Source organism: Neolamprologus brichardi, chromosome 1 (genome assembly GCF_056152115.1).
Source record: "Neolamprologus brichardi isolate AB-2024 chromosome 1, ASM5615211v1, whole genome shotgun sequence".
Taxonomy (NCBI): Eukaryota; Metazoa; Chordata; class Actinopteri; order Cichliformes; family Cichlidae; genus Neolamprologus; species Neolamprologus brichardi.
Genome location: NC_142104.1, coordinates 26,069,569 through 26,093,974, shown reverse-complemented (window position 1 = coordinate 26,093,974; position 24,406 = coordinate 26,069,569). Strand labels below are relative to the sequence as shown.

The 24,406-nt window shown below is 40.1% G+C and overlaps 1 protein-coding gene across 1 annotated transcript; it reads left to right on the top strand.

Annotated features, from left to right (window-relative positions):
- Window positions 1-230: 230 nt before the first annotated feature.
- Window positions 231-24,244, top strand: ly75 (lymphocyte antigen 75). The gene is made up of 35 exons (XM_006780386.3): window positions 231-505; window positions 1,839-2,210; window positions 3,532-3,705; window positions 4,192-4,353; window positions 5,370-5,489; window positions 6,086-6,226; window positions 7,437-7,625; window positions 7,902-8,062; window positions 8,194-8,301; window positions 8,720-8,808; window positions 8,912-9,081; window positions 10,779-10,978; window positions 11,202-11,344; window positions 13,234-13,312; window positions 13,398-13,469; window positions 13,732-13,855; window positions 14,082-14,117; window positions 14,229-14,398; window positions 15,542-15,609; window positions 15,705-15,781; window positions 16,141-16,274; window positions 16,627-16,735; window positions 16,884-17,044; window positions 17,216-17,345; window positions 17,763-17,983; window positions 18,066-18,228; window positions 18,808-18,972; window positions 19,052-19,174; window positions 19,931-20,116; window positions 20,226-20,449; window positions 20,594-20,786; window positions 21,024-21,185; window positions 21,969-22,085; window positions 22,170-22,349; window positions 22,625-24,244. The coding sequence occupies exons 1-35, from the start codon at window positions 409-411 to the stop codon at window positions 22,795-22,797; spliced, it is 5,193 nt and encodes a 1,730-aa protein (XP_006780449.2). The 5' UTR covers window positions 231-408; the 3' UTR covers window positions 22,798-24,244.
- Window positions 24,245-24,406: the final 162 nt, after the last annotated feature.

The window sequence follows — 24,406 nt, the reverse complement described above, 5'->3', positions numbered from 1 at the left end:
ATTTATGTAAATTGCATAATTATTGCATAAAACGGGCCTGAGCTGTAATATTTTATTTTTATTTTATTTTATGTGGATATGGTTTTACATATAGATATAGATATATATAATTTTGACTTCTATTAGAGTCCTTCTGCATGCGCCTGTTGTGTCTGCTACGCAAGATGGATCAGACGCTCAACCCCCCACCCCCCCGAAAGGTTTGTAGTTGCTGTTGTTTTATTCGTAAAGCGGAAGTTTGTTGCTAAATTGACTTGGACTCAGTGGATGACAAGCCTTTCAACTGGGAGAACTGGGTGGCGTCGGCGATCACTTTCGCTTTGGAGCTCAGTTATCAACCGGCCTAAACGAAGTGCGCCACGCTCAGAGGAGGCTTTATGATTATAACAGAAAGACTCGGTCGTGACCATGCCGAGTCTATCCAGAGCGCCTCTTTGTCTTTGTTTGTTGATATTGTTGGAGGCAGCTGTTCACTGGGAAACTGCTTCACCAGCTGCAGGTTTAGGTGAGTAGTTCCGACACTTTGCTTTCATTTCTGTTCACTTGCCACACTCTCATCCAAGTCGCGTCTTTATTCCTCACTTGACGCAAATGAGCAAAAACTTGTCTCATATAAGCGCGAACTTCATTTTTAGGATGCCAGACACTTTTAACTGACAAGATTTGCGTTTGCATATGTAGATTGATGATCGTTTTTTTTTTTATTATTATTACTTTGTTTGCTTGTTTTATTTTTTTTGTTGTTTTCTTGCCCCCAGTGTTATATCTGACAGGTCAAAGAAATCGCTAACTCATCCTTCTCTCCGTCCCGAGCAGCTCCGTAGAGCCAAAATATCGGCAGATTACTGCCGTGACACCAAGTCGAAACTGTACTCTGATAGTATTCCTGCTCAGTTGTTCTTTAGCTTCAGCCTGTAAACATTTACCCAGATCACCTTGTCCCCGCCTACTGTCCTCTTTTATAGTTCCCCTCTCTCAGCATAAATATGAAACTCTTTTATGAAGTCAAATGAATAATTCTCCGTGCGGGGATATTTATTACATTTATTATGTATTCATTTAAACGAGTAGTTTCACTCTAATAGAGCTGTATTGGTATGCATTTACACTGCATATATAATTTTTTTAAAAAGCATTTTTTTATGTGTCAGTCTCAGATCTCTAAGTGGTGTGTGCCCACATTAATCATGGAAACAAGGTCAAAGTTTGAAACAGTGAGGTCTGCCTGTGTGCAATTAAAACCTGTGAGCTAAAGCGTCACGCTTCAGACTGGTTCAAAGGCTTGGTCTCCTTTGAAAAAGAGATGTTAATCTCGAGGGACGTCCCGATTAAATAAATGAATGAATAATAAAGTTTTTGTTACAGCTGTTAAAATTTAGTGAGACACAGTAAACATGTAAGGTAACTTCCGTGCAAGGAATGGAATCTAGCTTGTTAAAGGTGCTTTCCGGACCTTTTGTTTACAAGTGTCAGCCAATCAGAATAAAGTTGGCTTAAAGAGGCTTCAGGTTTTATTTTGTGCTGAGTCATGCAAAGCTACTCTAGAATTAAGTTCAAAAATGAGGATAAAGAGCTGCAAACCTCTTCACTTTAATTATGTCTGAGAACTGGTGACAGTGTGGGAACACAGTAGCGATGAGGGGCAGCCGATCAGACCAAGGCTGCCTTGTTGAAATGGATTGTTTGAGAAGTGGAATGAACTCAGGGGAAGATAAATGAGGATTATTTTTGAACTGTGGCTCATGCCAAGCTACTCTAGCACCGTCTAGGGACTAAAAATGCAAAGCCAGGCGTAATAAGTCCCCCTTAAACTTGTGTTTTCTGTCCTGTCATCACAGATGAGGATGCTTTCACCATTCAGCACCAGAGCACAGGGAAATGCCTGAGTGCAAGTGGTCCAGCAAACCTGAGCCTCGCCACCTGCAACTCAAACAGCAAGTCCCAACAGTGGAAGTGGGGTTCAGGTCAACGGCTCTTCCATGTGGGAACATCGCTCTGCATGGCGCTGGACGTCAGTTCCAAGATGTTGACTATGTTCGACTGTGGCTCCAACATCCTGTTATGGTGGAGCTGTTTGGATGGAGTTGTTTACACTGTTTATCAGATGGGCCTGGCGGTCAGCAAAGGGAAAGTAGCGCTCAGTCGGGAAACTAATGACACTTGGGTAAGAGGAGAATCCCAAGACAACATCTGCCAGAGGCCATACCGCGGTAAGTGTGGATTCCTTTCTCTTATCTAAGAGACAGAATTGCTTACATGGACTGGCTGTTTTCTTTTCTTTCTTTCTTTCTTTTTTCTGAATAGTGCTTCAGGAACTAATTTGTCAAGAAATTAGTTAAAGTCAGCTTGCTCTTCTGTTGTGTTCACTTCTTGAACTAAATGTGAAGACAGTCCAGGCTTGTAACACATTGGCTCTTGTGTCACCTGACCATACAAATTCTGGTCCCTTTTAAACACACCGATCAGCTTAATTGTTGTCAGGCCTCTCAGTTATTGCTTCTTTGTGCTGGGCAACAACACAGGGTGTCAAATTCCAGGTGTTCAACTTGCTCTGAAAACGTAGAGTCTGCCTGTTCCGTTTCTTTTGTTTGTCGTTGTGGTCGTGCAATCGTCTGTAGCATGTCTGCAAGGTGCAAAGGCTCTGTAACGCAGACTTCTACTTTCTTTTCTGCGTTCATTCCTGTTTTGATGCACATTCCACCGAACACTGCAAGGTTAAAGAAATATTCAGGTAGTGACTGAATGTTTGGCCATAACATTTTAAATAACTGTGTGTTATTAAAACAGTTTAAACTCTTGATTAAGGACACTGAAGCTTATGCAAGAAGAGGAGGTGCTCTAGAAGTACATGATGCAAGACCAACCAGGCCTGTTCAGCTGCCACGTCTGATCCACCTATTTGAAACAGAAGAGCATCTTGTTTATTGTCATTTTTCATGTCTGCAGTAACATTTAGAGAGAAGTTCTTCTTCAAATGGTCCATTATTATGCGTTCAGATCCTTTTTGTGGCAATACAGGAAAATTAGTTTGAGTGCAGAGAGCATGAATATTAAATTCAATCACAATGATGATGCAGACTGAGTTGAAGATGCACTTACATGCTACGTTTAGCATTTAACTGAATCAAAACTCCTTTCCTGGGACTTTGTTTCTTTTCTGTCACTGAAGCAATAAACAAAGCACAATTTTTGCATCGTCTTTGATTTCAGTTTCTGCACAGACTTGTTGGGGGTGCAGGAAGGAAGAGAGACGTTGGCTTATAAACAAGCCTAACCTCCCCTTCTTCACATTCATTTATTTATCAGTATACAGGAATTGATCTAAGGAGTAGGATGAGCTGTCTATATTGGAAGCTCACGTTTGATTGTGTGTATTATGGTACGAAGAAGGTGCTTTGGTGTTTGCAGGAGGGCATCAAATTTCATCTCATCCGTCACTGCTGTGAGATGATTTACGAGTCGTCGAAATGAAACGACTACCACGGGCTTGAAATAGATCTTTGACTTTGTTCACTTCTTCTCTCGGTGCAGTCATCCATACCATGGATGGGAACTCTGCTGGCAGCCCCTGTGAGTTCCCCTTCAAGTACAATAACAGCTGGTATCATGGATGCCTCCCCGATGCAGAATTCCCTGGAATGTCCTGGTGTGCCACCTCCTCAGACTATGACCAAGACAAGAAGATGGGATACTGTCTGAAACCTGGCATGTTGTATTTTTATTTACTTGTAGTTTTAATGGTTTAATGTTTTTTAACTGTTTCTTTATTCACCAAGCCCCTAACATATTTATTTTTGAGAGCATATAAAGCATTTTTTTTTTGTGTGTGGTCATTTCCAAATGATGTCTTTGCACAGTTTAACCAACAGGGCGGGGTCAGCTCCATTAATAGTTAGCACTGTCTGCAGCACATGTAGCAGTATAACTTTAGACTCATATTATATATAAAGAATATATTCTTATATCAACATCAAAATATTTACCCTATTTAAAAAAGTTACCCTAATAATCTTTTTGTATATTGTTATATTAATATAACAGTTCACGTTCATGATATTAATGACTTATTCTCGTTGCACATAAATGTGTCCAAGCTTAAATCCACTTTTCTTTGTTAATATTGAATATCCGAAGCTACATGAAACACAAACTGTTGATACTGATACTGTTGTTGTGTCTTTGACTTTGCAGAGGAGGGCTGCCAGACTCTTTTTGCTGGTCCAGACGGCGATTCATGCTATGAGTTTGTCACCAACGGTGCGGTGACCTGGCACGAAGCTCTGGATTCGTGTCGCAGTCAGGGAGCAGATCTGCTTAGTTTCTCTGGGCCTGATGAGCTCAATTCTACAATCTGTAAGACTGACTTACTACTAGTACTTCTATTACTGCGGCTACTTCCATAATACAATTTAAAAAACACAAAAGTTAAAAAAAAATAAGTACATTCAGATTGTCTTTGTGACAGAAATGCCTCATTTACAACAAAGAAAAATGCAATAATGGTGACATGAGTAATGCTCGAGATTTTGATTTTAAAAGAAGTATAAATAAGTAATGACAAACATTATTCCGATTGTCACTGTATGAGCAGGCCTGTGCTTCTCAAGGTCTTGAACTATTAGTCACACAACCTGGAAATAAAAAACACACACAAACACACTTTTTCTACCTTTAGTCAGTCAGAACTAATCCTTCTAAAACAATCCTGTCTTAATGTGAATATTTTCTGTACTGTGGTGATTTCTAAATGACTTTATTTAAAGTTTCTTTCTCCTTCCTTCTATCGCTTTGTCTTTTATTAGTTTATTAGTCTGCTTCTCCTATTTAGTGTTCCTTGTGTGACGAGTAGAGACGTACAGAAAGGAAAAGAATCTGTGAACGACTGCAAATTTTCAGTCTAAATAAGTCCTGGGATTTTTGTTCTTACTTTTTTATTTCTGAATTTTCCAAGTATGATGTCATAGAAGCCACATATTTTTCATTTCCTCAATTTGTTTTATTTATGTCCTTTGCTTCTTAATCGTCATTCTTTGGGATTTTCAGTGGATGATTACAAAAGGGTGAACTGTAAAATGTTCGCCTATACAACCCCATTTCCAAAAGAGTTGGAGCACTGTGTAAAATGTACATTAAAGAAACTGAATTTAAGGGTTTGCAGAGCTCACAAAATCTTACTTTATTATCATCAGCCTGCAACTGGATGCGTGTGATCTTCAGGCCATCTTTTTGGAATTGAGATTGCATCTAAAGAGTAAATGAAACAGCTGTGGAGGCTCAAAGTTTCAACTTGATGATTGAAACTGCATGAGACTTACAATTTCCTTTATTACATTTACTTGTCCTGTGTGCTGTGGTGTTGCATTGTGCAGTGTTGGACGGCCTTCGCAGAATGCCTGAGAGGATGTGGATCGGCCTTCACCAATTAGATACTTCTCAAGGATGGCAGTGGTCAGATGGCTCTCCTCTCTCCATGTTACGCTGGGAACAAGGTAACAGTGAATATGAATGTATTTTTCACCTGTTACTTACTACTCATTCTCTCTGAGAACTGTGCTGCACATGTTCTCATTTTGCAGCCTCGTTTGTAGGCATTGTTTCCACAAAACCAGAATAACACAGTTTCACTTGCCAGAAACACCTGGTCCTCTCACCACACCAAATCTTGCATCAATGCTGTGTTTCTGCTCGTCTATGAAAGGGAGCGTTGGTGTCGGTCAGAGAAACAATGAAACTAGTGTTGTGAAGAAACCCACTGTGCCACACACTGTGGCACTGCGACTGCTAATGTTGTTGAATGACCCATTTATAGTACTGAGTAATGCCTGCTAGCTTTTGTAATATGTATTTCTTCTTAACAAGAGCAAGCATGAATGTAGCATGAAGTATATTGCAGTCATTTAGTTTTCTATTGATATCAACTCTTTGTGATTGCTCTCATCAACAAGATTGTGCTGGATCAGAGAACTTTGAACTTCTATGCAAAGCACAGTTGATATGCTAAGCTGTGAATGATACCCACATCTCTTGTCCTTCTCGCAGTCACTATTTATTTTTATTGATATTTGTGTGGTTATATATTTAACAGGAATGCCCTCCACCTCCATCATCATTCTGTCAGACTGTGGAGTCCTGAACTCTAAGAACAACTATGAAACAATGGCGTGTAACAGGCGGCTGCCATACGTCTGCAAGAAAAGAGTCAATGCCAGTGAGACAACAACAACAGGTGAGCTGGCTGCTGACGCTCAGCAGTTACACTTCTATTGAGTCATACTTACAAAAAAAAAAAAAAGATTTGAGCGCAGATTTGGTTCACCACATATACCGCAGGGCTTGTTGCGGCAGTCTGGGTTTGGTTTGGGGCTCTTTGTTGCGTTTCTTCCCCCGCTTTCTTTCATCGCTTTCCTGTCTAAATCTTCACTGTTCTGTCAAATGAAGGTAAAAATAATGTGCTAATCCTAATGGCCCTGCTAAGCTGTGCTGATACGCAGTAATGCTTTTGAGATGAATTCTAATGTTAGCATGCTAATAAGTTTACAATAACAATGCTAACAAGTATTCTTAGTTTAGTTTGTCAGCTTGCTAAGGTCTCAATAACAGAGGGCAACTATCTGGCAACTACCACATACAAAAGAAAGATGTATATTTCCCAACTGACCAGGGGTTGCAGCAGGTATACAGCGCTGCACCAAAGATCTTTTCGTGATTGCTTTGACTGCTAGCAGGTTGCCACGGTTGCTGATCGTTTGTCTGGAAGTCTTATCAGACTGCAAACAGTCTTTTAAGTACTTCTCAGACATCAAAAAGTATAATGCAAACTGGAAATGGACAACATTTGTCTTCAAAGTCAAAGCTGAACCTTTTGAAATGTGCTGGTTGCAGTGGTGAAGTGTTGTAGAGTTAATGGTAAGCATCTGAAGACAACTTGGCATCTTCCAACTCTTGGCAACTAAAGCGATCACGATCTGTTTTTGGTGCAGCACCCTCTTCGTAAACATTTTCACCTGGCGACAGCCCAGAAGCTTTATGACCATCTGCCCAGCCAATAGTCAGCGAGTGTTTGCAGACACGTTGGTGTCTTTTATGCAAATAATGGGTGAACACAGCAATCTGCTAGCAACCAAAGCAATCATAACATTTTTAGTGCATTTCACTAAGCAGCTGGCAGCAACCTCAAGCATCCATTCACCAACAGATTGGGGAATATACATTCTTCCTTAACATAATACAATAATACAATAAGTTTGAGCCTCTTCTGTCACTTTTTTTCTCACAAAACCTTTTCCTTTTTTTCTTTTAAATTGGTTTAAATGGTTTAAGGATAATACAGCACTGTGGATGTTGTACAAAATATGAAGCCCTCTAAGTTAAATTGTCTTGATATAAAACACCCAAATCCCCTCAAGGCCTCTGTGTGACTTGACTTCTCTCTACAGATTCTTTTGTCTATAAAGAAACGTTGTGTAAGGATGACTGGGTGCCGTGGAACGGACTTTGTTACAAGTTGATGGAGCAGCCAAAGAACTTCAACGCTGCCCAGGAACAGTGTAAAGCTGAGAATGGAGTTTTAGCCAGTTTCCACACGATTGACAGCAAAGAGATGATCAGCACTAATTTCCACGGAGGTAATACTGTCCAAGTTTCTCTTGTGTTATAAATAATTGTATAATTAATATATTAATGAGTCTTCCTAACATGTTCTCCTTTTCTCTATTTATGTACAAAATGTATTTTTTTATTTTTTAATAGAGCCATACAGTTAGTACTGAAGTATCGTGATTTATACCCTACTGCCTTATTTTTGATGAGAATGATTTCCAGGCCTATGCTTTCACTGTTCGAGTCAAATTTAAACAAAGCTTGAAATTGAAAATGTTTGCATGTGTGTTACTGCTCATCAGATGGCAAGACTTTAGATGTGTGGATCGGTCTGGTTGGTGTCGGCACGAACCCCACCATTTTTAACTGGACGGACGGAGCACCCATCACCTTCACTTACTGGGCTCCATCACAACCGGTCCAGCCCACTTCGGATACCAGCTGTGTCTCCTACACTGGAGAGGTGTGTGTGTGTGTTGGTGTAATACACTGTACTCAAGCCTTGTGTGCACATTTTTTGTATGTACTGCCAAGAGCATTACATTTGTCCTGTTTGAGGTCTTGCAGAAACGCACGCTGTCTGTTTTTCCACAGTTTCATAGTTGGCGGATTGAGGATTGCACACAGATGCTGCCCTTCATGTGCCAGAGGAAAGGAGAGGTCAATGAATCAGCAGCACAGGTCGGATGTAGCTCGAAAGATGTGAGTATTCTCACAACCAGCAGTATTTTACATTTCCTACTAAATGTGTGGTGAGATACTTCTACGCCTCCACACCAGCAATTACATTTCATATGTTAGAAGGATGTAGAACCCATGCATATGTTTGGTGGTGTTATAACGAGAGCTTACTGTAAGGGTCAGATGATTTTTATGGCATTATGGAGTCATAAAGGAGTTGAGAAGCAGATGTCTAGCTCTATTGGCAGCTGTTGCGGATAGAAGCAAATAGATTTGTAAAGTGAAAACAAAACTGTAATCCTTGATGGTGGGGGGAAAAAACACTCATGCGACAGTTGACAAGAAATCCTGTTGTGAAAAACAGCATGCATGTCATAACTTGAATCGTGAAAGAGACGTAGTTCTAGCTTGCAAAATTTGACTCTTTTTAACTGACCAGGGTTGGAAGAGACATGGAAACTCCTGTTATAAAGTGAACATGACGCAAGTGTCCTTCAAGAACCGTTGCAACGTCACCATAAGAAACAGGTAATCAAAAGGGTTTTTGTTATCACTCCAAAAGATGACCTATATTACATTTCTGTGGTTTTGCAGTTAAAGAAACTCACTCACATTTGACTGTTCTTTCCAGGTTTGAGCAGGCCTTTATTAATAGTCTGCTTCAAGAGACGGCAGGCAAGGAAACTCAGTATTTTTGGATAGGGTTGCAGGACATCAACAGCACCAGGGAGTACAAGTGGGTGAGGGCAGATGGGTCGACGGATGTGGCAACATACACCAACTGGGGCGGGTTTGAACCAGGTACAAAGACTTAGGGCTAATGGCTAAAGTATCTGTATATAAAATGTTATAGCAGACTATAGTGTTACAACACATTGTATTTAATTGTGAACCTCTAATAGCAGTTTCTTTATACTGTGGAGGCTCAGATTTACTGATTTTTTTTTTTCTCAACCATTTAAGTTTTTAGAAATGTGAAATTTACCAGACACACTCATACATTATACCCCTATAGCTTGGTCATTAACAAAGAGCCTGACATGAAATGAGAAGGCTATGAGGTGTGAGCCTAAGGTTTGATGAATCTGGCCTTTATAATCAAAATCCATACCTAGTGTAAATATGGCCATCTCCCTTTTTATATGTTCCGTATACGCTATTCAGAGAAATGTCTGTGCACCTGAGAATACTCACTAACATGCAGTCAACATAATAAAAAATGATCTAGTTCTTAGCATTCCTTAAAAAGAGGTAAATACAAGCCAAGATGTGCAGCAACATCTAACGTATTACATTTTTCCATTATTTATTTAGCAAAAACGAAGCCAAGATGCAGAAGTGGTGTAAAAATCAAACCACTTTTAGCAGCAGTCACTTTGAAGTAATCATTATTTGACTTTACCAGTCTGTCATGTTGGTGAGGAGGAATTTTGGCCCATTCTTCTTGACAGCGTCGCTTCAGGTCATTGAGGTTTGCAGGCATTTGCTTATACACAGCAGTCTGAAGGTCCCACCCAGCATTTCAATCAGGTTGAGGTGTGGATTTTACTGGGGCATTGCAACATCTTGAGTCATTTCTTTTTCAGTCATTTCATTGCAGATTTGCCTCTGTGCTTTGGATTGTTGTCCTGCTGCATTATATTATTTTGGGACAAGCATTAGCTGTTGGACAGATGTCCTCATATTTGACTCTAGATACTTTGATATGCAGAGGCGTTCACGATTGACTCAATGATTGCTAGCTACTCAGGTCCTGTGACTGCAAAACAAGCCCAAGTCATGACCCCTCCACCACCGTGCTTGCCACAGTTGGCATTCTGTTGATGTGCTATGTTTGGTTTTCACCAAACATGGTGCTTTGGATCATAGACAGATATGTTTACTTTGGACTTGTCTGTACACAGCAGATTGTTCCAGGGGTCTTGTGGTTTGTTCAGCCACACTTTGTACAGGCATAAACTGAGATCTGTAGAGACTTGAAGAGTCTGAGCTCTAGCAACAGTTGCTTCTCTAACATCATTGCTGATGACTTTCCTCCTTGACATTCTGCGGACACACACCTGAATGCTTCTGCTTTTATAGAGGTGCTCATAGTGTCTGATCATCGGTTAAGCAAGTGCATTTGATTAGTAGCACCTGGCTGCTGCTTACCCTCCTAATTACTATGGAAGTAGTAAGGGTGTACTTTGCCAATATTTTGACTGTAAAGATAAATGATATAAATCCCTATTGGGGTGGTATTGGTTACACCAAAAGATGCAGAGCTGAACTTTCTTTTACTTCTATCAGTATCTTATATGTTTGTGTGAGAATATATGTTATATAGAATCGTATATGTTATAATAGATGTTTAACAAATGAAGACCCAAGTAACTTAATGGACTGCTCCACCCCAATATGTCATAACATCACCGAACTGGTTATCGTAACAGGCAAAATCTACGTAATAAATGTCACTTTTAGAGATTGAATTTCATTTTGCTTCATTTTCTTTATAGATCGGCAAGGAGGGTGTGTTGCAATTTCCACTGCAAAGCCTTTGGGTAAGTGGGAGGTGAAGAACTGCACTCTCTTCAGGGCCGGCACCATCTGTAGAAAAGATCTCATTACACCTCCTGCCCCAGAACCAGAACCAAACCTTAATGCATCGTGTCCTAATGGCTGGGTGTCCAGGCCAAACATCAAATACTGCTACAAGGTGTGTGTATGTGTGTGTCTCTTTAAACAGCACCAATAAGAGATGGTTCTTTTGTTTTGTGGCAAAAGCACTGCACTGATTTTACATTTTAAAGTCTTTTTTACAAGGCTTCAAGATCATTTCTCCTGAAAGGAAGTAATATGTAGTTTGGTTATAGCTAAACTGAGTTTTTTCACAGTCTACACCATCTAAGCTGTTTTAAATTCTTCTTTCACCTTGTCAGGTGTTTCATGAAGAAAGGTTGAGCAGGAAGCGCTCCTGGGATGAGGCCATGAGGTTCTGTCAGGCTCTAGGAGCCAATCTTCCCAGTTTCACAAACTTGGATGAAATGAGAGCCCTACACTTCATTATGAGAGAGGCTATCAGGTAGGCACACAATCAACACAAGTTGTGTTTCCTGTTATAAGTAACAAAGGACTACTTACATGCATCAAGTCACAAGTCAAGCACAGGAACACGCAATACTGTCTGAACTATTGTTTGTATACCAGCAGAAAGAAATGTATTTGTTTTTGTCACATTAAAGAAAAAAAATTGCCCAAATTGAATTATTTTTAAAAAAACGAGCAAATGAGGTTTCAAAATTGTGAAAAATGAGCATCATTCCTCGCTCTGGATTTCTCTGGGGTTGTGTCTGTTAAGATTGCTGATTGGCAGCTCTCACAGAACCAAACCTGTCTCCCTGAATCATGTTCTACTAAAGGTTTCTTCCTGTTAAAAGGGAGTTGTTTCTTCTCTTTGTCACCAAGTGCTTACTCATAGAGGGTCATCTAATTCTTGCCATTTTCTCTGTGTTATTGTAGGATCTTTGTAGGATTTTAGCTGACTGTTTTGGTGAATTGGCGCTCTATAAATAAAACTGGCTGCTGAAACCAGCAGGATAAAGCCCGGTGAGAGCTGGCTCACCAGTAATAGCGGATTGTCTGTAAATCCCATCTTAGTTAGTGAAAACTTCCAAGTGTAAAGTCATTATTAAAGAGACAGCTGTCAGCGTGGCTCTTCTCAAAAGCAGTTCTGTTCTGTATTCATAGAAAATGTATGACCAGTTGCAGGAAAAAGGCAAATCTGTATAATCAGGCCCCATCTTTTCCTAAAGACCTCATAATACTGGATTATCCCAATAGAGCACTTAGTTCTCAGACTGCTGGCTCCCTTGCGGCTCCTTGAGTTAACGGTAGAATGGAAGGCAGAGACTTCAGCATTCACATTGCTGGGGTTTTGCCCAAACACTGTAAGGTCTTTACCCTACCTACATTATAAAATGTGTGAGCCAAATATTGTGAATTAGCGCTATATAAATGTGAATTAACTGGCTAGTTAACAATATGGTAAATGGCCTGTATTTGTATAGCGCTTTTCTAGTCCCTAGGGACCCCAAAGCGCTTTACACAACCAGTCATCCACCCATTCACACACTGGTGATGGCAAGCTACATTGTAGCCACAGCCACCCTGGGGCGCACTGACAGAGGCGAGGCTACCGGACACTGGTGCCACCAGGCCCTCTGACCACCACCAGTAGGCAACGGGTGAAGTGTCTTGCCACAACAACCGAGACTGTCCAAGCCGGGGCTCGAACCGGCAACCTTCCGATTACAAGGCAAACTCCCAACTCTTGAGCCACGATCGCCCATGCTGCAAAAATGTTATTTGTAGTAGCTCAAGTTCTATTAATAGAAACACTAATGCTAAAGTGGTGTAGCATTTATAACAGTTATATTGTTAATGGTTTGGTCATGCTGAAGAATCTGTCCTTCTATAGTTTTCTGTTTTTCTAACATGTACAATGTGTCAAACTCATGTCTGATAGTGTGATTGTTGGCAGGAGTCTTTGGAACTTTCCTGTATGAACAAATCAATATTCGTTATGGCTTTAACCTTTATACACACTTCAAACAAAAGAGTGTGTACGGGAGGTGGTGGGGTGTGTACTGGCAGCCTTTTCTTTATCGGACCGGCACATCTAGTCGCTTTAACGAGGAGACGACTTGTAAACATGCTGCTTCGCCTTCGTGGGAGCATACCTAAGAGTTCAAACTTGTCTCTTTGCTCACATAAACATTGAGCGCACTCGGCTCGAGCATTAAAATAAATACATACCATCTCCTGTCTCGCATTTCGCACGTTGCAGTTGAGTCAGCGAGGGGGGAGAAATAAAAGCTTATGTGAAACATCAAACTGTCTTTAATTCTAATTATTATCTTCTTACTTGAAAGAAGGCTGGTTGAGTAACACAGTGTCCTCCTCTTCTTGCAGTAATAATCGGTACTTCTGGATCGGCCTGAACAGGAGAAACCCCGCAGATCGCTCGTGGCAGTGGAGTGACGGCCGGCCCGTGAGTATCCCAGCTCTAAACACACGTATACCAATTTTTGTAAAATCTGGCGGAGAGCTTCATATCATGTTTGTGTCTTTAATAGGTATCTCTAGATATTTCATACAGAAATTTCTACGAGGACGATGCGTACGATCGGGACTGCGTTGCATTCAAGGTGGGTCGCTAAACTGAGACTTTTAATAAAGATGGAAACATTTGGCTTACACAGTTGTGTGCTTTTTAGAATCTGTAGTCTCTATTCTTTCTCTTACAAAAGCTCAGCATTAAAAGTTGTTTCATGTTGTCAGACACAAACAGCTCTTGCATTTTTTTTTCTTCTCAAACAGACAGTGAACATGATCTGTGATGTCAGAATTGTGTTGCCGATTTTTGTTCATTATTGGTGATGTTTGTGCAAAACCCATCTGTGTCCTCAGACAATGACGAACAGCTTGAAACACGTGTTTTACTATCTGCTGCACGACGTGTCTCCCATACCGTTCTACCCCAGACCCTTTCATTGTGACGCGCAGCTGGAATGGGTCTGCCAAATACCCCGAGGTGAGCTTGTATCTGTGACCGATGACGTATAGTCTGTGTGTGCACCAAATAAAGGCTGGTACTGGTTTGGGAAGAGCTCAAAACACTCATTAAGCTAATTAACAGGAATTTGGAGGTCCATAAAGTGAAAGAGTCATTTGTACAGCAGTGATGTCTCCGTATAATTTAAAAACCTGATGGACTTGACCGTAAATCTACTTGAATTCTTTGTTTGATGTCTCAACAGGAGTGACACCGAAAACGCCAGAGTGGTACAATCCCGGTAATGCCCTCGTCATCATCTGTTCAGTGTGATTGCATCTATCATTAGTCTGACTTTTTTTTTTTTATTCAAATGTGTTGTAACGTTAGAGTTGTTTGTGTTGTTTTTCAGATGGGCATCATGACACGTCCATCTTTGTGGATGGAGCAGAGTTTTGGTTTATTAATAAGCCACCGCTCAGTTTTCAGGAGGCGAGGCTCTTTTGCGATTCAGAAAACGGCACACTGGCAGCTCCAACTAGCGCCAATGCTGCTATTAAAATCCAAAAGGCAATACATACAGTAAGTGGCACACTATTACAAGTGGCAAACAACATAATCAGAAACGTTTGATTGAAGTTTTGATTAAAGCCTATTTTATTTTGAAATATTGGACTGTTTATTTGAGACAAGCTTAACAAGAGCAGCATTCTCATTTCTTTTTGCTGTTCCTTGAGGTCCCGCATTAACATTGATGTTGAGGATGAGGTCCTGACTTTGACTGGGCCGTTGCAACACTTTGATTCTTTTCTGTTGTGGATTTGCTGCTCTGCTTTGAAGCATTGTCCAATTGTTTGACCCTTTTTGGGCCAACTGAACAAGGCTGTTAGAGACGCGGTGTCACATTTAACTCTAGAATACTTTGGTATACAAAAGAGTTCATGGTCAACTCACTGATAGAAAGGGGCCCAAGTAATTCATGCCTCCACCACCGTGTTTGACAGTTGGTGTGTTTATGGTGCTGTGGTTGTTTTTCACCAGATGTGAATTCTGACTCTTCTGTCCAAAGGTCATTTCCCCCAGATGTCTTGTGGTTTGTTCAGATGCAGCTTTGCAGTCTTAAACTGTATTTCCATGTTCTGCCAGCACCTGGCTGCTACTTACACTCTTAAATGCTATAGAGGCAGTAAGGTTGTACTTAGTTCTTCTTCATTTTAAGCAGATATCGGTATGAATCAGCAAGTTTTGTCAGGCAGGGAAAAAAATTAGTGCTGGAAGTTTCCTGATTCTAGTTATTTCATCCAGTCAAGCTTGAGTAGGCTTTAACTGCACATAAATTGTCTATGCAGAGAACTAAAGAAGGATCCCATTTGCTGAAATACAACCTGGAAACCTCTGTTTTTGTTTCTTGCTTTGTTAAGATTTTTCATAATCATCATTTATAAAATCTAACTAATAATAAATGGGCAGCTAACAATGAAGAAGTCTGATCACAAGAGGAATTCTTCCCACTATATTCAGGTTTTTTATTTATTTAGAGAAAAAGGGGGCATAAGTCCTATTAACCTGTAACAACCGTGACACTTGCTTCTAATAAAAGATATGTGTCAACATCATACTTCTTAGATACATACTTACTAAACACAGTATGGAATATAAGTCACCTCAGATGTTGATACAACTAATTTCAATTGTGTGACACTTAAACCTGCATGTTTTAAACAGATATCGGATTCCAACAACCAAAGCTGGTGGATTGATATGAGCCAGCCTGGACGCATATTCCCTATGACGTAAGCCAGTCTCACACACACCTTTTTGAACTTTGAACTTGTATAGATGTGGTAAAATGTGATACTGAGCTTCACTGAAATTCTGTTTGGTTTAGGTACAGCTCTATTTTCCATAACCATTTATTTCCCCTGGGTAACTGCACCTACATCACTCCTGAAAGTGTCTTTCCCGGTGAGTAAACACCAGAGAGTTTGTGTAAGGCTGAGAATGATTAAGGTTTTAAATTCAATTCGTTGTGAGAACTTCTACGCTCATATTGTGCTGAGGAGCAAAGAGCAGTCATATCAAATATTTACCTGCTAAAAGTTAAATAACTATTGTGTTTAAAAAAAATCACTTTGCTTTTAGTGCAGTGAAATGATTGACTTTTTTTTTTTCAATTAAAAACAGTGAAAACACGTTTCAGCCAAATTACATAGTGCACGAGTGACTTCTTGCTTATTCTCTCCTTACACAGAGCTGTGGGGTACCCTTACAGTCACTACTTCTAACACTTATACACACATTTACTGTCCTATTTAAACTTGCAGACTCTGATCAGTGCTCACAGAGGTTACCGTTTGTGTGTGAAAGAGTGAACACGACATTAGTGGAGAAAAAACCCCTGGAGCCTCAGCCTGGAGGACTGCCCTGTGGGAAGGAATCTATCCCCTTCAGAAATAAAGTCTGACACGTTTATTACGTACATATTACATTCTTGTCATTTTTTACAAGTCCTAAGTGATTAAAAATCAGGAAGCAATGATAGTTTATATTTTAGGAAAAAATCCCCATAGAAGAAAGTCAAATCAAATTTACTACTGCAGTTTTATAGAGAGGATTTTAATGATATGTTTTAATGTTAATGCTTCGTTTAATGCTTGAGTGATAGAACGTTGCTTGTAAAATTATTTCCGATAATGTGGCTTTTTTGCCATCAGTCGCGTATTTTATTCATAGATTAGTAACCCAGTGCCTGAGTTGCACTTAATGGCATTTTCTGCTGTAGTGATTATGATGCTGGTGTCCTTTTGCAGTGCTACACGCTGATGAAGAATTCAAAACCTTTTAACTTCAAGGGTGCCAATGAGGAATGCCAGACAGTTAAGGGAACCTTGGTCACCATCTCCGATCAGGTGGAGCAAGGTGAGAACGTTAACATGCTATATATATATATATATGACAGAGTTTTGTAGTTTATGAAAAGCGTGACAGAAGTCTACAAGAGTGTAAATGTGCAATCCACAGTGCAAAATATTATACAATTCAGATGTGTAACAAATGTGTGTTTCAGATTTTATCAACACCCTCCTGATGGACACAAAAGACGTGGACAAAACATGGATTGGTATGAAAATCCAGAACAGCGAAGCTTCATGGATTGACAGTTCTACAGTTAACTACATAAATTTTAACCCTCTGCTTCTGGGCATGCACAAAGTCGTGGCTTTTCATGTAAGTAAATTGCTTCAGCTGATATCTCTTTTAGGCGCGCCACATATTTGACAGAAGCATGTATTTGTACAGTTATGAAGCATGACTGCATTATTGTAATACACCCAAATCTCCAACGAATTATTTTAATGCAAACTTCAGATGAATTATTTGCTTTGTGTCTCTTGATAGCCATGGGATCTGGAGAGTTTGGATTTGTGCGTGTTCATGCTCCATAACGTCAAGTCTGACATGCTGGGTACCTGGGACTACACCAGCTGCACAAAGATGCTAAATGTGGCTGTTTGCCAACACTATGCAGGTGAATCTCTACTCCTGTCACTTTATTATCCAAATCTCACCCAAAACATGCATGTTTATCCTGAGATTTAATTTTATAAGTGCTTAACTTGTGAACTTTGATGTACCTGATGTGATAAATCCTGATAAATGAGCAGCAAAAACTGCACTAGGGCTCTTTTTAGAATCGTAGTGTAGGGGTTAATGTTATTAACTGAGACATCCATGGAGCAAAAAAAATAAATAAGCGTGGACCTTCCTTGCATGTCGTTTCCCATCACTCTCGCCTATAATTTCCTCTCGTATCTCTACAGCAATCTCTCCATTAAAAGACAGAGTGCAAAGCAGATACATTTCTGTGTCACAAAGGCACAGAGAATCAGGTCTCTTGCAGCCCTGTCATGAGATGATAAAAGACATGTATCATTTCTCATTTCAGATAAGCTAGAGGAGCCACAGGTCCCCATGAAGCCTTTCGTTGTCAATAACCACACCGTGCTGCTGCTTGTCAAAAATCTCACCTGGTTTGAGGCTTTAGAGGAGTGCAAAAAAAACGACATGGACCTGGCAAGCGTGGCTGATACCTACATGCAATCCGTCCTCACCGCGCACGTGAGCCGTGCAAAAACACCCATGTGGATTGGACTCTTTAGCGAAGATGTAAGTGGACCAAAAGGGACTTCTGTTGGAACTCATCACTTGTACAGTCCTTAAAATGATTTCCCGTCTCTTTCGCACTCAGAACGGGAACCACTACCACTGGACTGACCAAAGTCACACTGTGTTCAGTCGCTGGTCTTCTGATGTCACTAGTGGCCAATGCGTTTACCTGGACACCGATGGCTTCTGGAAAGCCACTGAGTGTCTGGACAGTCTAGGAGGTGCTGTCTGCCACAAACCAAGCAGTAAGTGAGGATATAGTAATGGCTGCACATCAGTGCAAGGTCCAAAAAAAACATAGATTAGCGAGTTTGGTGTGGAAGAACTTGACTGAAATGCACAGAATCCCAACTTAAACGTGACAGGACACCTTTGGGATGAATTAGAGTGGAGACTGTGAGCCAGGCCTTGTTGTACAACATCAGTATCTGAGCTCACAAATGCACTCAGGAAATAATGGTCACAAATTCCCATAAAATGTTCTGGAAAACCCACAAGACCTGAAGCTGTTATAGCTGCAAAGTGTGGGCTGACAGTATATTAAACACTATGGATTAAGGATGGGATGTCACTCAAATTCATATGCATGTGAAGGCAGATGAGCGAACACTTGAGCGATATAGTGTAGCTTCTTGACATTAATATAAAAAAAAATATGTTCCTGATTTCTTTGGCAAAGCAGTTTCTTCCTAATTTCTCTAGAAACGTATATAATTATCCTTTATCATCCTTTGCTTTTTAATCTCGTGGTATCAAAGCTTTTATCTATTTTTCTTGTAAGGCATCGTTACGCCATTTGTTTGTTGTCTTTGGTTTTTTTACAGAGCACAAAATCCCCACACATGAGGATGTTTTAGTGAAGTGCCCCCATAAAAAAAATGGTCCAAACTGGATCCCCTGGAAGAATAACTGCTACTCATTTCAGCTGGTTGGCTCCAGATGGGAGTCGTATAACCGAGGACGTATTGAGAATACCTGCAAAAAACTTCGTAAGAATTTGATAATATTAGTCACACAGTGTTCTTCAGCATGGCTAAAGATACTAATGATGGTGTGTATATGTTTCAGATGCAGATGCAGACATCCTGACTATCCGAAATGCACAAGAGAACGAGTTTATAAAGAGCCAGCTGCTGCCGTTTGAGTCATTGGTCCAGTTTGTATGGCTGGGACTGTTCAAGGATAACATTGGTGGGTATGACTACCTGTGTTTAGTAGATGTTTTATTTTTGGTTGTCTTGTTACCAAAGCTCTTGGGAATTGACCCTTTTTTTTCTCCTCTAAGACAAATGGGTCAGTCACACCAGGGCAAAGAAAAAAAACGGGAACATCTTTGTGACTAGAAAAAATTGGAGGTGGCCCAATCATTGGATTGAATTTTTTTTTGCATTTGGTGACTGATTACAAGCAGATGCAGCAATGAGCTGGTTGCCCACACATTGAGCTTGCCACACTCTCTCTGAGAGATCATTTTTGATCGCAAGTTGATTGTGCAGGTCGCCCAGAAAGAAGCAATGTTTCCAAATAATCGTGGCCCAACTTGGTCCGACTGGATTCTTTCTCAGACAGATTGGTGAAGGTTTTTAATAACTGCCATCTAATTTATACACACAAATAGATTAGCAACATGCTGCAATCAATCCGAGTCAGTCCGCCCCAGTGAGAGCGATTTATTTACAATGTGACTCTTTACAATAGGGCACCAGAATCAGCGATTGTATTGTGGTTAAATTCCGATATAACGGCAAGGTTACTGAGTCCCTAGGTCATTTTGCATTTACATCACCATTCTTTATCAATCAGTAACAATTGTAAAAATCCGATCCTGTGATAGCAGCAGCCTAATGTTACCTTGCCCTGTGTTTTACATACTATACAGACACTGACAATAGGTCCTATTGTGCTTGTGTATGTGCCAGAGCTAATAGTGATTATCTTTTGCCATAGATGACCAGACAAGGTGGTATGATGGCACAAATGTGCAATATTCCAACTGGGCGAAAGGCCGACCAAATTTAGAAAACCCATTCTTAGCCGGTCTCACGACTGATGGCACATGGATTCTCGTCACAAAGAAAGAGCTACACCCCGTGTTCAAGCAGAGGACAATTGTGAGCTGCAAGCTGGATTATGGTATAGTAAACATCTACATTTTAATAGTATTTGCCTGTTTCTGTTCTCATGACTAAAAATGCTTAATGCTAAAAATAACACTTTATGTGTTTAATCCTTCTCCCCTAAGAACCCAAGAAAGAATACAACCAGTCAGCCAAGGATTTTCAGCAGTACGGTAACTTAACATATAGGGTTGTTACCCAAAAGTTGAATTGGTCTCAGGCTCTAGTCGAATGTGATAAGCTTGGAGGCCACCTGGCAAGCATCCATGACGTGGAGCACAACACACACCTGAGGCTCATTTCCAAGCTGGATGGCTTCCCACTCTGGATTGGCCTGTCAAACTATGCTGTAAGAACTTTTGGCAGCCAGAAACTGAGCAAAAATATTCACTTCATCATAGTAGATCCAAACTCATCTCGTTTGCACTTCACCCATTTGGTTTTACCTCTTAATAACATCCTGACACCCATAATGCTTTGTTTCTGTGTGCAGGTCAGTGGCTCAGCCTATGAATGGTCTGATGGAACAAAATTTGACTACCATCCCACCATCTCTGACTCCCAAGACACACCGAAAACCAACTGTATTTATATAAACCCTGCTGGAGACTGGAAAAGGACCAGCTGCAATGCTATGATCGATGGCGCCATCTGTTACACCACCAATATTACCTCTTCTAGCCAAAGTAAGACACTAACTTTCATAGAAAAAATTGGTACTACTTTGGTTAAGTAAGAAACAGAGCTTGTCTATAATCCAACAGTACTGAATGGTTTACAGTAGTGAAAACACTCAGCTTTGAATCTTTTTTGGCTTTGGGTGAAACTGTACATTGTAAAAGCAGGACATCTACCTGTGATTTAGTTCATTTTGGTTAGTCATTAACCATTGTCTATCTTCCATTCTCCGTTTTTGTAATCAGGAGCCAAACTACAAGATGTCCCAGAAACTAATCATTGCCCTCAGGTCGATGGTAAGCCCAAGTGGGTTCAGCACGAGGATCACTGTTACGCCTTTGACATGAGCTTCTACAACTACAGACTCTACAGCATGGAACAGGCCAAGGCTCTCTGCCGGGAGATGGGTGAGTTGTTGTTTTCTGTGTAAAGAAACCCAAAAAGTCGACCTGAGCCGAGAAGATATTAGTGGAAAAGAAGCTTTAGACATGGGGGGTTTGGGGGGGAAACTGTAGATGAGCACTGTTGACTTCAATTTTAATAGCACTCCAGTTTTCACACAGTCATATTTATCCTATTCATCCTTATTTATCCTTCCGAACACTGAAAGATGCTGAGACAGGGGAGCCGGCGAGTCTTCATATACCCCTATTTCCTGCACCCTGCCTGAGGCGGGGGTGGTTGGATCCCAGACCTTTGCCAGTTGATATATATGTTGACTTAACTTTGACGGTGCATTATAATAAAATATACATAAATGCATACATAATATAGAATCATAACAAAACACATGTACACACATCACAAACAGCTGTTTAAAACACAAAGTATGCCCTATTCAGGGTGAGCCTTGGCAGCATTATATTTAAATTAATGCTCAATACTGCAACGCAAAAACAAAAGTCTAACTTAATTTTAACATTTCTCACAATTTCTACTTGTGATCATAGCAAATAAATGGTTTTTAAACCTTTTTTTAAATCCAGTTTTACTGGTTTGTTGTGTTTCCTGCTTTGGTGACCCATTTCATTCCTTTGTTTTTTTCTCAATTGAATGGGCTCTTGCTGTGGGTAATCAAAATTGTCCTCCTGTGGCCTGTCTGGTAGAATATTCATGTCTATCTTCTCTGATATTTTTATACAAAATAATTTGAATTTTTTGTGTGAACTGCGGCTTCTCTTTACTGACAGATTCTCATCTACTAACCATCGAAACCAAAGACGAAAATGATTTTCTGGCCAACTACATCACTGAACACCCTCTCATCACCAGTCAAGTGTGGCTCGGCATAGATCTTGATGCTCAAGGTAAGAATCGCAATTTAAAAATAAAAGCTGGACAGTAATATGACATTAATTCATTCTTTTTTTCATTTTTGTTTGTCCTCTTAGGTAAGCCTGTATCCTCGCAGGATGGCTCCCATCTGGATTTCTCTAACTGGTCATCTACAGCCGGAACCGGGAAGAAGTCCGGGTCCCAGTGTGCTGTCATGGTGGCAGGCAATGGTGGGAACTGGAATCTGGTCCCCTGCGAGAGTAGCTACAGTCGTGTTGTTTGCAAAACGAAAGCAAGTGAGTATCACAACAGGTGTCGAGACAAACCCTAACACTTTGTGGGAATTTGTTTTGCTGCTGACTGAAGGATGAGAGCATTCCTCTGTTATTTGCATGATAAACACAGAAAGTACGGCAACTTTTTCTTCATTTTATTTTGCTGTAAAATTAATTCACACTAAAAAACCTGTAATAACAGGAGGTTTTAGTTGAAACATTTTTTGAACTTAGTTTGTGTCTAACACGCTGCCTCTTGGACTTTGGCTGATGATGTGCTAACGTTTGTTCCTCAGAGTCTGCAGGCTCACCGGTGGCACTGGGCTTCTTCATCGTGGCCCTCATCGCTCTCATTTTAGCCCTCGGCTTTGTCATCTACAAGAAAAAACGAGCCTACTTCCCTTCTACCGTCCGCTACGAGAGGACCTTAGACGATATGGACACCACCAGTATAATTGATGCAGACTGAGCCTGCTTCAGGTTTTCACCCTCAGGAAGTATTGATATGTCTGCCACAAGTGATTTTTTTAATGTAATCTCCCCCCTCCTCTTTTTTAAATTATTTATTTATCTTTCTCAAGCCAATTTTTTTCCGTGTGAAGTTGTAAATATTGTTTGAGATTTGTGAATATCTCCCAATCAGTTTCTTAATTTGGGTTCAGATTGTGTTTAATAAGAGCAGCACTGTATACTTAATTTTAATGTGTGGCCTTATTCTTCTTGGTCTTTTTTTAATTTTTAATTTTAATTATAAAAATGGGATTTTCAGATGCTTTACAAACATATGCAACCTGCAGCCTTAACAGCTAAAATTGCACTGATGCATGAGTGACTTCAAACATTCACAAAAGAGCTTTTAACCAATAATCTACTGTTTGACTTACGTGTGTGTGGGAGGGGGGGGGGGGGTGTCAGTATATGAATATGATTTTTAAAAGCTCAGGTCATCTGAAAATACAGTAACAACCTGTTTTCTTTCAAGCGTTTATGTATCTGGATGGATTGTATTTCAGATAACACTGCCACATCCCCTGTACTTTTGTCTTCAAGCAAAACAGGGAGACTAAGGGCTGTGGATCTTGACTCTTTTTTTTTTTTTTTTTTTTTGGTTTGTTGTATGCCAACTGCAACTCAGCTGTATTGAAAGCTGATTGGTTTGACAAATTAACACTGTGGCCTAAGAAAATACATGTGTATTTTAGTTTGACTGCACTTTAAAATAACATTTTTTTGGTTTTTGGGTTTTTTTTTACTTTAAAACGCAGTCAAACATGATCTAGTTTCATTTTAACAAAACTTAACAGATTGTTATAAACATGTATTCATGTCTAACAATGGTTTTATTAGTGTAAGGGCAAAAAGGAATTTGAAAAAAAATCTTAATCCTACTGATAAGCTTTGAAGGATACTCTCTTAAGACTCATTTAATTATATTTAATATAGCTCTGACTATACTATGTACTTGACTACTGACCAAGAACGCACTTTAATACCTTGTGGAGAAGCGGTTCCCAAATTCAAGCACAGTGAGTTTTGGAAAGAGTTGTTTTTTTATCATGTTTGCGATTGAGATTGCACTGCTGTTTCTTGTAAATGCTCTGTAAATAAGTGATGTGTTTATTACTGAGAATGAACCAAAGACGCTCTGACTCATTTTGAATGTTAAAAGCCAGAAGAACTGCTTCCGTGTGGCTTGCTAACCTCTCTTTATATCAAACTGCAGACCAAATGGGTTTTTTTTGCTCTGTTTACTTTCATGTCATTGCTGCTCAAACTTATCAGCTCAAATCAGGTATGCTTCCAATAAAATGCACCGTTTTCAATGGCTTTTATTTTTCAGTTACCATTGTGGCCACTACCATTAGTTTATTTATACTTCAAACACACAAAATACCGGGGAAGGGACGTATCATCACAAGAAGACAACACATGAAACCATACACACTATCCTCCCAGTCATCGCTCATGCATTCATCAGGCAGACTAAACATAAACATGGCCATTGCTACAAAACAAAGATCTCTCCATACCTTGTGACATCCATCCATCCATCCGCTTCCGCTTATCCTTTTCAGGGT

Excerpts from the sequence above, each read along its gene's own strand:
- ly75 (XM_006780386.3), top strand. The coding sequence starts at position 409 with ATGCCGAGTCTATCCAGAGCGCCTCTTTGTCTTTGTTTGTTGATATTG. Across the intron at positions 14,399-15,541 it reads TCCAAAAGGCAATACATACA|ATATCGGATTCCAACAACCA; the intron begins GTAAGTGGCACA and ends TGTTTTAAACAG. Across the intron at positions 17,346-17,762 it reads TGTTTGCCAACACTATGCAG|ATAAGCTAGAGGAGCCACAG; the intron begins GTGAATCTCTAC and ends TTCTCATTTCAG.